Here is a 13,302-nt window from a genome sequence, read left to right as displayed (position 1 = left end):
TTTACCTTTAGTTCCCTAATCACCTCCGGTTCATTACACAGCACCCAATCCAAAACAGCCGATCCCCTGGTGGGCTCTTCAACAAGTTGCTCAAGAAAAACGTCCCTTAGACATTCCACAAACTCCCTCTCCCGAGTACTACCACCATTCTGGATTTCCCAGTCCGCCTTCATGTTAAAATCCCCCATAATTATCTTCACATTGTCACTCTGGCATGCTTTTTCTATCTCAAATTGCAACTTATCGTCCACTTTCTGACTGCTGTTAGGGGGCCTATATATGACTGCTACTATTGTCCTTTTACACTTGCTATTTCTTAGCTCCACCCACAAGGATTCCACCTCCTCTGACCCAATATCCTTCCTTTCTATTGATTTTATATCACTACTAACCATCATGGCCACACCTCCCCCTCTGCCTACCCGCCTATCCTTCCTATACACTGTGTACCCCTGGACATTCAGTTTCCAATCACATCCAATCAACTCTCCCTAGTTCCTGGCTAATACTCTTGTAATTTGCCCTGCTCCAATTTAATACTCTCCCGCAAGGTCTATACTTATCTTTATTTATAGCCATCTTAAAGCTTAAGGAGTTGTGGTCACTGTTCGCTAAAGGTTTTTCCACTGAAAGTTTAGTCACCTGGCCAGCCTCATTTTTCAACACCAGGTCCAGTATGGCCCTCCACTCATTGGACTATCTACATACTGATTTAAGAAATACTCCTGGATGCACCTAACAAATTGTCTCTAAACCTCTGGCACTAGGAAGGTTCCAGTCTATAGTGGGGAGATCACCCATGACAACAACTCTGTTAGTTTTACACCTTTCCCTAATCTGCCGGCATATCTGTTCCTCAATGTCCCAGTGGCTACTGGGATGTCTGGAGTATCGCAGTGATTGCACCTTTCTTATTTTTGAGTTCTACCATATAGATTGTAGATTTATAAATGAGATATAAACCTGGGATGAAACATACACTGGTAAAAATAACTTCCAGCTGCAAAAACACCAACTACAAATGTTGTAATGGTAATTTTTGACTTCATGTCTGAAGCATATTATTAGCATAACCGTCCATTAAACATTGAATGACAACTTACACTTATTTAGCAGTCAAAATGTAGATATTACATTAAAGGAAGAGATACCAGGAAGAATGACCAAAATCTCCCTCAAAGAGGTGAATTTTAAGAACAGATTTAGAGAGGAAGATGCATAAACAGGGACCTCCACAGCAGGGTGGTAGAGGCAGGTGAAGTCTTTGTGATTTAGCTGATTTGAGTTTGGATGCTTGGTTCAGAGTTGAAGATGCAAACAACTGGGATGGGGAATGAATCAGATTAAAGAATGGCCAAAGACAATGTCTTTGATCTTTCCTATGTTTAATTGGAGAAATTTGCAGCTCATTCAATTGTGGACATCTGACAACATAGCATTGGAGGGGCCAAGAAAGATGATAGACTGATAGACTGAAGTTTTAAAAGCATCCAGCGTTTCAGAAGCATATTGACAAAGGGAACTTTTAGACAAGTTGTTCCAGGAAAGATCCACAGGGGCTTTGAAAGAGTTGTCTCAGACCAGAAGATTGCAACACTGCTGAAATGTTCCCATGTACAGGTCAACAACTAACCATGGAATCAAGGAAAAACAAGTTATATCCTTCCTCTGAGACACACAATTCCAACCCTGAGATATGGGAAGTTTTGAGCGTGGGGGAAAGATTGAAAAAGTGGATAAATCATCCTGTAACACGAACAGTTATAGTTAGAATTTCTGTTCCAGAGAAAAGACCAACAGTCAGATATACTTGAATCAGATAGTCAAGAAACAATTCTGGAGGTTTAAAAAGTGAATGTTAGCATTATTTATTCTACACTGTACAAGTGAGTTGTCCACCCACTCAACTGTCCAAGAGATGAGTGCTTTTCCATCCTTGGCCTCTTGATCATCCCTCAATTCAAATTCTCCACAATTTGTGGCTATGCCTTCAGTTCCAAAGGACCTAATCTCTAGAATTCTCTCGTAAACTACTTTGCCCCTCTAGCACTCTTTCCTTCTTTAATGCATTCATTAAATTCTGTCTTTGAGGTGTTGATCACTAACCCTAATATGTGTTTGTTTAGCTTAATGTCAGTTATTATTGCCAATATTCTTATGAAGCATCATGAGCCACTTTGCTATGTTAAATGCAGTATATAAGAGTTGTTGTTACAAAACATAAACTTGTACCTCTAACACAATGGCAAAGCTAGTATAGCTCCTGCCTCACAGCTCCAGCACCCAAGTTCAATCCTGGCCTCCGGCAGTATCTGTGTAGAATTTACATGTTCTCTCTAGGAATGAGTGGGTTTTCTCCCACATCCCAAAGACATGTAAGTTTGATAAGTTAATTGGCCACAGTAATTGCCCTAGTGCATAGGTGAGTGGTAGAATCTGATGGGAGTTGATGGGTAAGTGGGGAGAAGAGGGCGGGCACGGTAATGTAGCGGTTAGCATAACACTTTACAGCGCCAGCGACCCGAGTTCAATTCCAGCCACTGTCTGTAAGGCGTTTGTACGTTCTCCCCGTGTCTGCGTGGGCTTCCTCTGGGTGCTCTGGTTTCCTCCCACATTCCAAAGATGTACGGGTTAGGAAGTTGTGAGCATGCTTTGTGGGCACGCTATGTGGGCGCCGGAAGCATGGCAACACTTGCGGGCTGTCCCCAGAACACTCCATGCAAAAGATGTATTTCACTGTGTGTTTCGATGTACATGTGACTAATAAAGAAATCTTATCAAAAAATGGTATTTGTGTAAATGAGTGCTTGATGGTCGGCGCAGAGTCACTGGGCCAAAGAGTCTATTTTTGCGCTGTCTGACTGTGACTCAAATTGACTACAAAGTTAAACTTACTCTAATTCAAAGAAATTGATAAACAGAAAGAAAATAGAATGTGAGATTAAACTAACTAGAAACACAAAAGCAGACTACAAGAGCTTCCATAAGTAGGTAAAAAGGGAAAGATTAGCCAGGGCCAATATGGGTTCCTTGCAGACAGAGATGGGAGAATAAGGAAATGGCAGAGAAATTAAACAATTACTTTTGTGTCGTGGAAATTACAAAAATAGTGCATAACCAAGGATCCAGTACAAATGAAGTAAAAAAAAATTAGTACTCGTAAAGAAATAGTACTGGAGAAGTTAATGAGGCTGAAAATTAATAAATCTCAGAGACCTGATTATTTATATCCCAGAGGAGGCAATGGAGATAGTGGATGCTCTGGTTATCATCTTCCCAAATTCTGTAGATTCTGCAATTGTTCATGCAGATTGGAGGGCAACAAATATGACCCCACTCTTTAAGAAAGTAGGGAGAGAGAAAACAGGGAATAGGCGATCTATTAGCCTGACACTATTTGATGGAAAAATGCTGGAAACTGTAATAAAGAATGTGATATCAGGACAGGTAGAAAATAATAATATGACTGAGCAGAGTTGACAGATTTATGTACATGAAATCATGTTTGATTAATCTACCGGAGTTTTTTTGAGGATATATCTTGTACAATAGATGAAGAGGAAACAGTGGATATGGTACATTTGGATTTAAGTTTTCAATAATGTCCCACGTGGGAAATTAGTGATAAAGCTCCAGTTCATGGAATTAGGGGTCACACACGTGTATGATTGAGAGTTGGTTAACAGATAGAAAGCAGAGTAGGGATAAATGCGCCCTTCTCAAATTGGCAGCCTGTAACTATATGAGTATCACCGGGAGTGGTGCTTGGCTCTAACTATTCACAATGTATGTCAATAAATTGCCTCAGGGAGTCCAAATATAACATTTTGGGTATTCTTTATCCTGGAAGGCTGTGGGACTCAGTCACTGATTGCAATTCAAAACTAAGTTTGATAGATTTCCAGATATTAGAGAAAACCAAGGATATAGGGATAGGGCACAAAAATGGCAGAAGGTCGGCAATGATTGAATGCTGAAGCAGGCTCGAACAGCCAAATGACCCACTCTTGCTCCTATTTCTATGTTACATTCTTATGTTAATTTGTCTAATTGGTCTTTACTTCAACCTCAATTTCATTCCAATTTCTTTGGTAGTTCAAGGGCAGAATCTCCTTTGCAGGATCACTGAAAATTGCTTATAAACACACAACTTTTCCGACATTGCCCACTTCCTAAGAATAAAGTAAGGGTCCCCTATTAAGATGATTGAGTACCCCAAGCTCATGTCCAATAGTTCATTTCTAGGCTGTTTTGTGCTATAGATTGATAAATTGATGAAAGGAAAGAATAAATAGACTGCAAGAATTGATATATTGCACTGGATCTTGACAACAGTCGGTAATTACAAGTTTCCATCCTATCAGTTGGGTCAATGACCCAGATCACTTTTGCATCATCTGCTCCTCAAGATTTTGAGAAAATATGATGACAAGGAAAACAGCAGCATTTAATGGTCCTTTGGTTTATAAAGAAAAGCTGTTGCTCAGCATGAGGAGCTATAGTGGAAAAAATGTTGTGAACAAAGTATATTACACAGCAGTGTACCAAAGAAATCAAACCGCCAGCAGCTAACAGAAAAATCAACATTAAGCCAAAGAACGTTGAGCTTTCCAGGATCTGTTCTGATTAACACACAAGATCTTCAGCTTCAACTCTGTTACAAGCAGATTTGTTCTTTTACTCACACAAAGGCTAATTTACTGGAAATATAATACTACCTGATATTTCCTCAGGTTTCTGTTCCAACATTTAACCTTTTATGGCACCAAAAGCAGGGATTATTTGTGTTAGAAATGTGGTTGTGTTTTAGCTTAATCTTGAAAATAAGAGGAATTGTCAGGTAGACCTTCCAATTTTGAGTTCAGTTCAAGGCGGTTGCAAGGTTAACAAGCAGACAAGTTTCCTACATAATCAGGGAGAGAATGACACTGGGAAAAAAAAACAATGAAGGGAAAAATAAAATTATACCTTTGTGAACATTACATTCATAACTAACTAGGCAGTAAACACACTATCTGGAAATGCAAACATGGACATAACAGCTGAATTCCAGTAGCAAGACAAGATTGCCCTTGACAATAAGGCAGCCTTTGACTATGGCATCGAGGAACCTTGGTAAAACTAAAGTCAATGGGCTTCATTGGGAAAGCATTCCAAAGGTTAGAGTGATAAGATAAGATCTTTTATTAGTCACATGTACATCGAAACACATGGTGAAATGCATCTTTTGCGTAGTGTTCTGGGGGCAGCCTGCAAGTGTCGCCACACTTCCAGCACCAACACAGCATGCCTACAACTTCCTAACCCGTACGTCTTTGGAATGTGGGAGGAAACCAGAGCACCTGGAGGAAACCCATGCAGACACGGGGAGAATGTACAAACTCCTTACAGACAGTGGCCGGAATTGAACCTGGGTCGCTGGCGCTGTAATAGTGTTGCATTAACTGCTACACTACCGTGCCTGCCCAAGAAAGATGGTTGCTGCCAGACAATTATCCTTGACCAAGAATATCACTGCAGGAGTCCCTCTTAGGCCCAATCAACTTCAGTGGCTTCATCAACGGCCTTCCTTCCATTACATGTTCAGAAATGCTGGTAGAACAATATTCAATTACATTTGCAACTCTTTAGCAAATGAAGTAATCCACGTCAACATGCAATGAGACCTGGACAACAATCAGGCATGAGCTGATAATTGGTTAGGAGCCTTCATGCCAAAGTGCAGGGCAATGATCATCATGTTGATCAATGAATGCTGATATTCTAGGGGATGTTGATATCAAGGAGGTGGTGGTGTTGAGGCTCTTGAAGAACATTAAGGTGTATAGATCTCATCAGGCCCTGGGACTTATCCCAGGTTATTCAAAGAGGCAAGAGAGGAGATTGTTGGGGTCTTGTCAGAGATCTTTGCATCCTCTTTAGCTATAGGTGAGGTCCCAGAGGACTGAAGAATAGCCAATGTTTTTCCTCTTTTGAAAAAGTGCAATACAGACACACCAGGAAATTATCAGCTGGTGAGCCTCACATCAGTGGTAGGAAGCTATCATCAAATGTTTCACCATCAACAGCTGGAGATCACCACTGACTGATATAGATCAGCCATTTAAAGACTTTGGCTGTATGAGCAACTCAGAGGCAGGATATCCTGCATGACTCTACTGAGATACCAAAGCTCTTACAGCATCCAGAAGGTACATCAGGAGTATGATGGAATACTCTATGCCTGGAAATAAAAATATAAATTCTGGAAATATTCGGGTCAGGCAGCAACTATAGGGAGACAAACTGAGTCAACATTTCAGGTGAATGACCCTTCATCAGAACTGAAAAAAAAATGAGAAAACAAGTGTGTTTTTAAGGAGAAGCAAAATGGAAAGAACAAAAGAAATGTCTGTGCTTGGACAGAGACCAAGGTTGTTCAGGTGCCTCAATCCTTTCAGAGCCATTTGTTAATACATGAATGTAGGCAATTACATGGAGAAAGAAAATAAATAAAATAACAAACTATAACTGTGAGGGGAAAAAAAGCAGTTGCTGGAAATCTGAAATGAAAGAGAAAAACCAGCAGATTAGGTAATATCTGTGGAGACAGGAAAACTAAATTAATGTAACAGGTGGATCAGAACTTGCTAGCTTTGATACAACAGGAAAGGCTGGCTATTTGAAATTATTCAATTCAATACTAAGTCCCAAGGATTGCAATGTGCCTAGAATGAAGAAAAGGTGCTGTTCCTTGCACTTACATTGGACTTTGAAATAGCATAGGAGGCCAAAGAAAGAGGACAGAGTGGGAGCGGATGGAGAATTAAAGTGATGGTAACTGGAAGCTCAGGGGTTTGTGTAGTGGTTAGCGTAATGCTTTACAGCGCCAGCGACCCGGGTTCAATTCCAGCCACTGTCTGTAAGGAGTTTGTACGTTCTCCCCGTGACTGCGTGGGTTTCCTCCGGGTGCTCCAGTTTCCTCCCACATTCCAAAGACGTACAGGTTAGGAAGTTGAGAACATGCTATGTTGGTGCCAGAAGTGTGGCGACACTTGCGGGCTGCTCCCAGAACACCAAGCAAAAAGATGTATTTCACTGTGTGTTTCGATGTACGTGATGAATAAAGATACAGTATCTTATCTTGCTGACTGAACAGAGGTATTCTGCAATGTGGTTATCCAGTCTACATCTGGTTTCTTCAACACAGGGGAAACCATATCCTGTGCACCTAATGCAATATACTCATTTAAAAGAAGCTCAAGTGAATTACTGGTTCATCTGGAAGGAATGTTTGGGTCCTTGGATGGTGGAAAAGGACTACATACTGAATTTTCTTTGTTACTTGTTCTTCACATTTTGAGCACATGTCTTCTCCCAAGGCTCTAATGATACAAAATCACTTTGCAAACTGTTGCAGGTTTTCCTCTGGTTCACAACACATGTTCTCATCATGTCTAACTCCAAAGCCGACTTTGCTTTTCTCCATAGCTGAGCCCTTTGTCATCACTTACATCACCTTTGTCATCGAGTTTTGTGCTCACACAGCAACAAACCATTTTTTCCCCAGTAAGACATGTGCGCTGCAACCCACCATAGTTTGTGGTTTAAGGAAACAGCTCAGTAATGATAGGGAGAAACTTTTAAAGAAAATGTAACTTAACCTGATTAAGCTGTGATTTAAAACTGAAATGGCTGAAAATCTGAAAACAATACTTCCTGGGAATACAGAGCAGTGCTGGTGAAAATAGACAGATTAACCTTCAAGTATCATTCCATGATAGCACAAAAAACTGAGAAGTAAGCATACATAAAATGCTTCAGCTGGGAAAACAAGGAGAATACATACAGAGAAGTGTGGTAGTCATTAACTCCTATAGACTTGAATTCCTTTTGTTTCTTTCTCCTTCTCTTCAGTAGTTCCCCATCCTTTCAAATATTGACTTGTCTTTCAGATTTGGTTAAGAATTCTACTGGATATGCTAAGCTGCCCTTCCTCTTTCCAGACTGCTGTATATTTTCAGCATTTTCTGGTTTTGTTTATGATTTGGAAGAAGAATGTTGACTCTAAATCCTTATTTGATTTTAACCATAGTTTGAGAAGAGAATTATGGAAATACTAAAAGTTGCTCCTAACTCTGAAAACCTTATAAAAGTAAGTACATTTGCAATTCCAGATAGAAAGTTCTGGACTAGACTAAGGGAGAAACAAGCAGCTTTTATATTATCAACTGCTGGGCTTCTCCAAAAGAAAACTGTACAGCTTGTTACAGAATGCTAAAATTCAGAGGCAATGTGCTGTCACGGAATCCATTAGGCTTAGACTCCTAGAGGTTATTGGCAGATTTTGGATTGAATTACAGCAAGGTTATGTAATGGCTCTTTAGAATCCCTGTGGAATTTAACTGGAACACATCCTGTAAGAGGATCGAACTCCATATGAAACACAAGCAATTACATTGTAATTGCCCCCACACACCCCAGGGAACACACAACATGTCAATTTCTTTTAATGATACAAATTTGAGCCAAACTTCCAATACCGCATTAGGTAAAGACTGAACTTCAGATAACGTCTGGCACTGTTGCTTGCAACTAAAAGACAAAAGTTAGCTGGGCATCAATTTTTCCCTTATGATTTAAAGTGCTTTGAAATGGTTTATTTCAATAGTAAATCAGCTATCCTGCTGGAGACTGTTCAATATGGACCCACACTGATCACTTACATAGTGATCTGGGAGAAGATTATGGAGCTCAAGATCTAGCCATCAGACTTGCAATGATTAAAATTGCACGTTCAAGAGACCAGAAGTGAGGGAAGACAGAGATCTAACTTCATCGGTAGACCTCAATCAGTGAGGTTTGGTAACAACATCATCTCAACACAGGTGCACCTCAAGCTGCATGCTTAGCCCCCTGCTCTACTCCCAATACACACGTGATTGTGTGGCTAAGCACAGCTCCAATGCCATATACAAATTCGCTGACAACACCACTGTTGTTGAATGAATCACAGGTGGCGATGAGTCAGCGTACAGGAACAAGATATGATACTGCAACAAGAACCCCTTGCTCAATGTCAGAAAAACTAAAGAATAATTGTTGACTTCAGGAAGGGGAAGGAGGGTGAACATGTGCCAGTCTACATTAGTGGATCGGCAGTGGAGAGGGTCAGTAGCTTTAAATTCCTGGGCATTAATATATCAGATGACCTGTCCTCGGCCCACACGTAGATGCGATCACAGTGCCTTTCTTAGAAGGTTAAGCTTAGCATGTCACAGAACTCTCTAACAATCTTCTACAGATGTACTGTACTTATGTTTTTCCTGTGATCATTGTGTCTCTAATGCTATGTCCCTGTGATGTTGCTGCAAGTAAGTTTTTCATTGCATCTGTGCATACATGTACCTGTGCATATGACAATAAATCTGACCTTGACTGAGAAGGCCTGAGGAAGGTGGCAGAATTAGAGAGGGATGAAGCAATGGAATGATTTGAAGACGAATGAGAAATATAGAACTAAAGCATTACTGGAACAGGTCAGCCCAGGAGTGCTGGGTAAGAGGAACAGTGCAATTTAGGCTATGAGCCACTGAATTTTGGATGAGTTAGTTTACATAGAGTGGAAGATAGAAAGCTAGCCAGGAGGGACAGCATAAGCTTGGTCACAGATTCAGGTAGCACAGCCAAAGTTGAAGATTTGAGCAGCAGAAACTTGGGCACAGTGAAAGCAGGCAAAGTTGATCAAAGAAAAGAAATGATCAGAAGCTCAACTCAAGGCTGACTACACAAGGCTGCAAACAGGCTCAATACATCTTATTTAACTAGGCCTCTCATAATTTCAGACTCAATTTAATCTCCTTCAGCCTCCTCTGTTCCAAAGGACACAACATCACCCTATCCAATCTCTCCTTGTGATTTAAATTTTCTAGTCCTGTAATATCATAATAAATCTCTCCAGCACCCTCTCTACTGTAACAACAATTTTCCTGTAATGCATGACCAGAATTCTAGGTTTGCTTGGGTTTACACTGTGGTTTACTTAGTGTTGTATTAATTTCTAATATAAATTCCCTGTTCTTATATTCCATGCCTCGACTAATAAATGAAAGCATCCTATATGCCTTTTTAACTACCTTATTGATCTCTCCAACTAACTTCAAATTATCTGTGGACATACATGCCGAGGTCCCTCTATTCGTTTCGGCATCCTTCCACTTGTTGTGTATTCATTTGCTCTGTAGCACTTGCACAAATAGATTACCTCACACCTCTCTGCAAAATTGACCAGCCCATCAATATCATCCTCCTGCAGCCTAAAGCTTTGTTCTTCACCATTAAATCACATGGCCAATTAGAGTATCAACTGCAAACTTTTTTTTATCACGTCCCCTTACAGTCCAGTCTACTTTACTTGTATATATTACAAACACCGAACACTGATTCATGTGGAACCCCACCGAATTGCAAAAAACAACCATCAACCATGACCCTTTGCTTTTTGCAACTGAGCCAGTTTTGAATCCAATTTTCATTTTCCTTTGGATCACATGAACATTTACTTTTTTGACTAGCCTGCCAGTTTTATGTGGTTAAAGTCTAGGTAGATGACATCAAACACACTGCCTTCATTAGCCTTTTCTTACCTTCTTAAAAAATTCAAGTTAGTGGATATGACCTTCCCTTAGCAAATCTATGTTAACTGTCCTTGATTAATCTATGCCTTTCTAAAAGAAGATGTTAACCCTCCCTCAGATTTGAGCCAATAATTTATCCATCCCACAAATCAACCTAACTGGCATGTGATTACATAATAAATCCCCCCCTTTATCAATAATAAATATAATAGCAGTTTTTCACTTCCTAGGTACCACTCCTTTGGTCAGGGAGGATTGGACAATAATGGTCGGAGATTCCACAATTTCCTCCCTTGCTCCTTCTAACATCCCGGAATATACTTTTATCTGGCTTGGTAACTGTTCCACTTTCAAAGATGCTAAACCCCTTAATATTTACTCTTTTATGACATTGCTTCATCTAATATTTCACACTCATTCTTTTTAATTACAACATTTGCTCTTTTGTTGCAAGATATTCCATATGAACCTTATTCATGCCTTCTGCCTCCAAAAATAACTTTTTGTTCTCTACTAACCTCTGTCCATCCTCAGTTATCCCCTTAAACCTTATGTTATTACAAAAAGATCTTTGTCTTTTTTAATTTTATTTTTGTTTGCCAATATTTTGCAGGCCTTCGTTGGTTCCCTAATTTCACTGTTACACCTTGTATGATTTGCATTGCGAGCTCAGCGTCTGGCATAAGCTTCCCCTTTTTGTCTCATTTTACTTTCTGTGCCCCTTGTCGTCAGGGACTTCAGATATGACAGTGCCACCCTTTTCCTGAGAACATGTTAACCATTAGTCCTCTGAACCTCCTTCTTGAATGCCCCTTCCCATTGTCCTGACACTGATTTACCTTCAAAAAGCTGCAACAATCCACATTCCAACCTTGTAATATTTGCTTTCTCTCTTTCAGAAGCATTGCTGCTGTTTTGCCTTTTTCTAAAACAATGCTAAATCTAATAGGATTACGATTACTACCATAAAAATGGTCTACCACTGATACAGCTTTCATTTGCTCAACTTCATTCTCTGAAACAAAATCTAAAATTCCTTCACCTCCACCCACAACCTTTTGTTGGGCTTTGCTGCACACCAAAAAAAAAGTGTCCTCCTCTATGCTTTTTGTATTCATTATATTATTAGACTAAGAAATGAATTGATTTTAAGGAACTTCCTTGCTCATGATTCTGTACCATCTAAATTACTGCAAGTGATTGCTAATCTCAAACACATGTCCAGTGTGCAAAGGCCTAATCCAGTTGAAATCACCACTGTTGACAAGCAGTATACACATCTCAGATGGTATCAAATGACTCACTCTATGAATTAGCAGAAAGCTATCTGTAATTTGACCTTTCACATTGGTTAGAATTCAATCTCTTTGCCTTTAAAACACCTCCCCCCCCACCCAGAGAAAAAAGATTGAGGGAAAAGAAACACAGGAGAAACACTGGGCAATAACTGAACTGTTGTCATTTACATATTTCAATATAAAGACTATAAATCTGAAAACAAGTCTTAACATTTACAGGTTTGGAAGGAACTGGTTTTAAATGGCGAGTTTCAATGGGGAATTCAGAATTTAAGATGAAACTGCATCCAGTACTTTCAGAAGCCCAACAGCTGTGTCACGGAAAGAAACTACCAGGTGGAAAGAGGAAAAGACTCAAGGACATCCACAAAAGCCTCCTTCAAAAAAAATGCAATATCCCCCACTGGCCCATGAAGTCACATTCAGGATGGCACCCAGAACCTTGTCCATACATCCAGAGCCCAGCAAAAACAGTGGAAAAAGCAGCCCACCTGCCTCTCCCTTCAGACACCTCCCGCCCCACCTGCGGAAGAGCCTGCAGTTCCCATATCAGTCACCTCAGAGCCTACAGATCAAGAAATACGTGCAAATCTTCCCTGATCCCAAGGGGTTGCCCAAGACAGAAGGACCTGTACATACATATTAAAAAGCTGTCGGCTGTATATTTAAAGTTAAGCATCAGGAAGGTTTCCTGGTTAGTGTACTCCTGTTCTGACAGCTTGCTGAAGGCCCAAACACTAAGTATGGTCTGAGCTATGATGTTAACAGACCCTTTGACTGCTGTCGGCCACTGGATACAGCCAATAACTACTTTTCCCTCTCAGCACCAATTTCAAAATAAAGAGCCACTTACAGACACACAGCTCAAATACATAGGCGTAGTAGGACCAAAGCACAACCAGGGTGATGATGAGCACTGGTATCCAAGCCAACACCCGCTGACAGCACCACAGCCCTCGCGATATCGCCATTTTCCCACCCGGCCTATCGGCCGGTCCCCACAACCCTCTACCTCACCGACCCCGCCGACCGCCGCGACTCGCTTCGGCTGTTTCCGGTACAGCGCCAGTTCGCTTCGGCTGTTTCCGGAAAAATGCCGCCTGCCTCGGGTGTTTCGGAATAGCCACCACGTCGGGTATTTCCGGAATAGGGTCGCTCCTCTCCGCTGCTTCGGGAGACTTCGGAACATTTCGGCTATTTCCGTTTCATCGCTATCGATTGATACTCGAAAACAAATGATAGCGCAGATGTTGGACTCTGCAACAAAACCAGAAATGTCCGGAGAACTGGGAGGAAGGCTGGCTGACCCGAAACGTTGACTGGTTTCTCTTTCCACAGATGCTGCTTGATTGGATGAGGTCTTCAGCATTTCTGTTTACCTTTCTATT

At 40.8% G+C, this 13,302-nt stretch overlaps 1 protein-coding gene across 1 annotated transcript in view; it reads right to left on the bottom strand.

The window, feature by feature from the left end:
* zdhhc15b (zinc finger DHHC-type palmitoyltransferase 15b) overlaps nucleotides 1–12,948 on the bottom strand; it is a 54,410-nt gene extending 41,462 nt beyond the window's left edge. The window contains exon 1 of the mRNA XM_052021856.1: nucleotides 12,768–12,948. Within this exon, the coding sequence (XP_051877816.1) occupies nucleotides 12,768–12,885 (118 nt within the window). The 5' untranslated portion in view covers nucleotides 12,886–12,948. The remainder of the gene's footprint in view (nucleotides 1–12,767) is intronic.
* Between the last annotated feature and the right edge of the window lie 354 nt (nucleotides 12,949–13,302).

This window comes from Pristis pectinata, chromosome 8 (assembly GCF_009764475.1).
Source record: "Pristis pectinata isolate sPriPec2 chromosome 8, sPriPec2.1.pri, whole genome shotgun sequence".
Classification (NCBI taxonomy): Eukaryota; Metazoa; Chordata; class Chondrichthyes; order Rhinopristiformes; family Pristidae; genus Pristis; species Pristis pectinata.
Note: the sequence above shows the minus strand (reverse complement) of the source record. Positions and strands in the feature narration are given on the sequence as shown.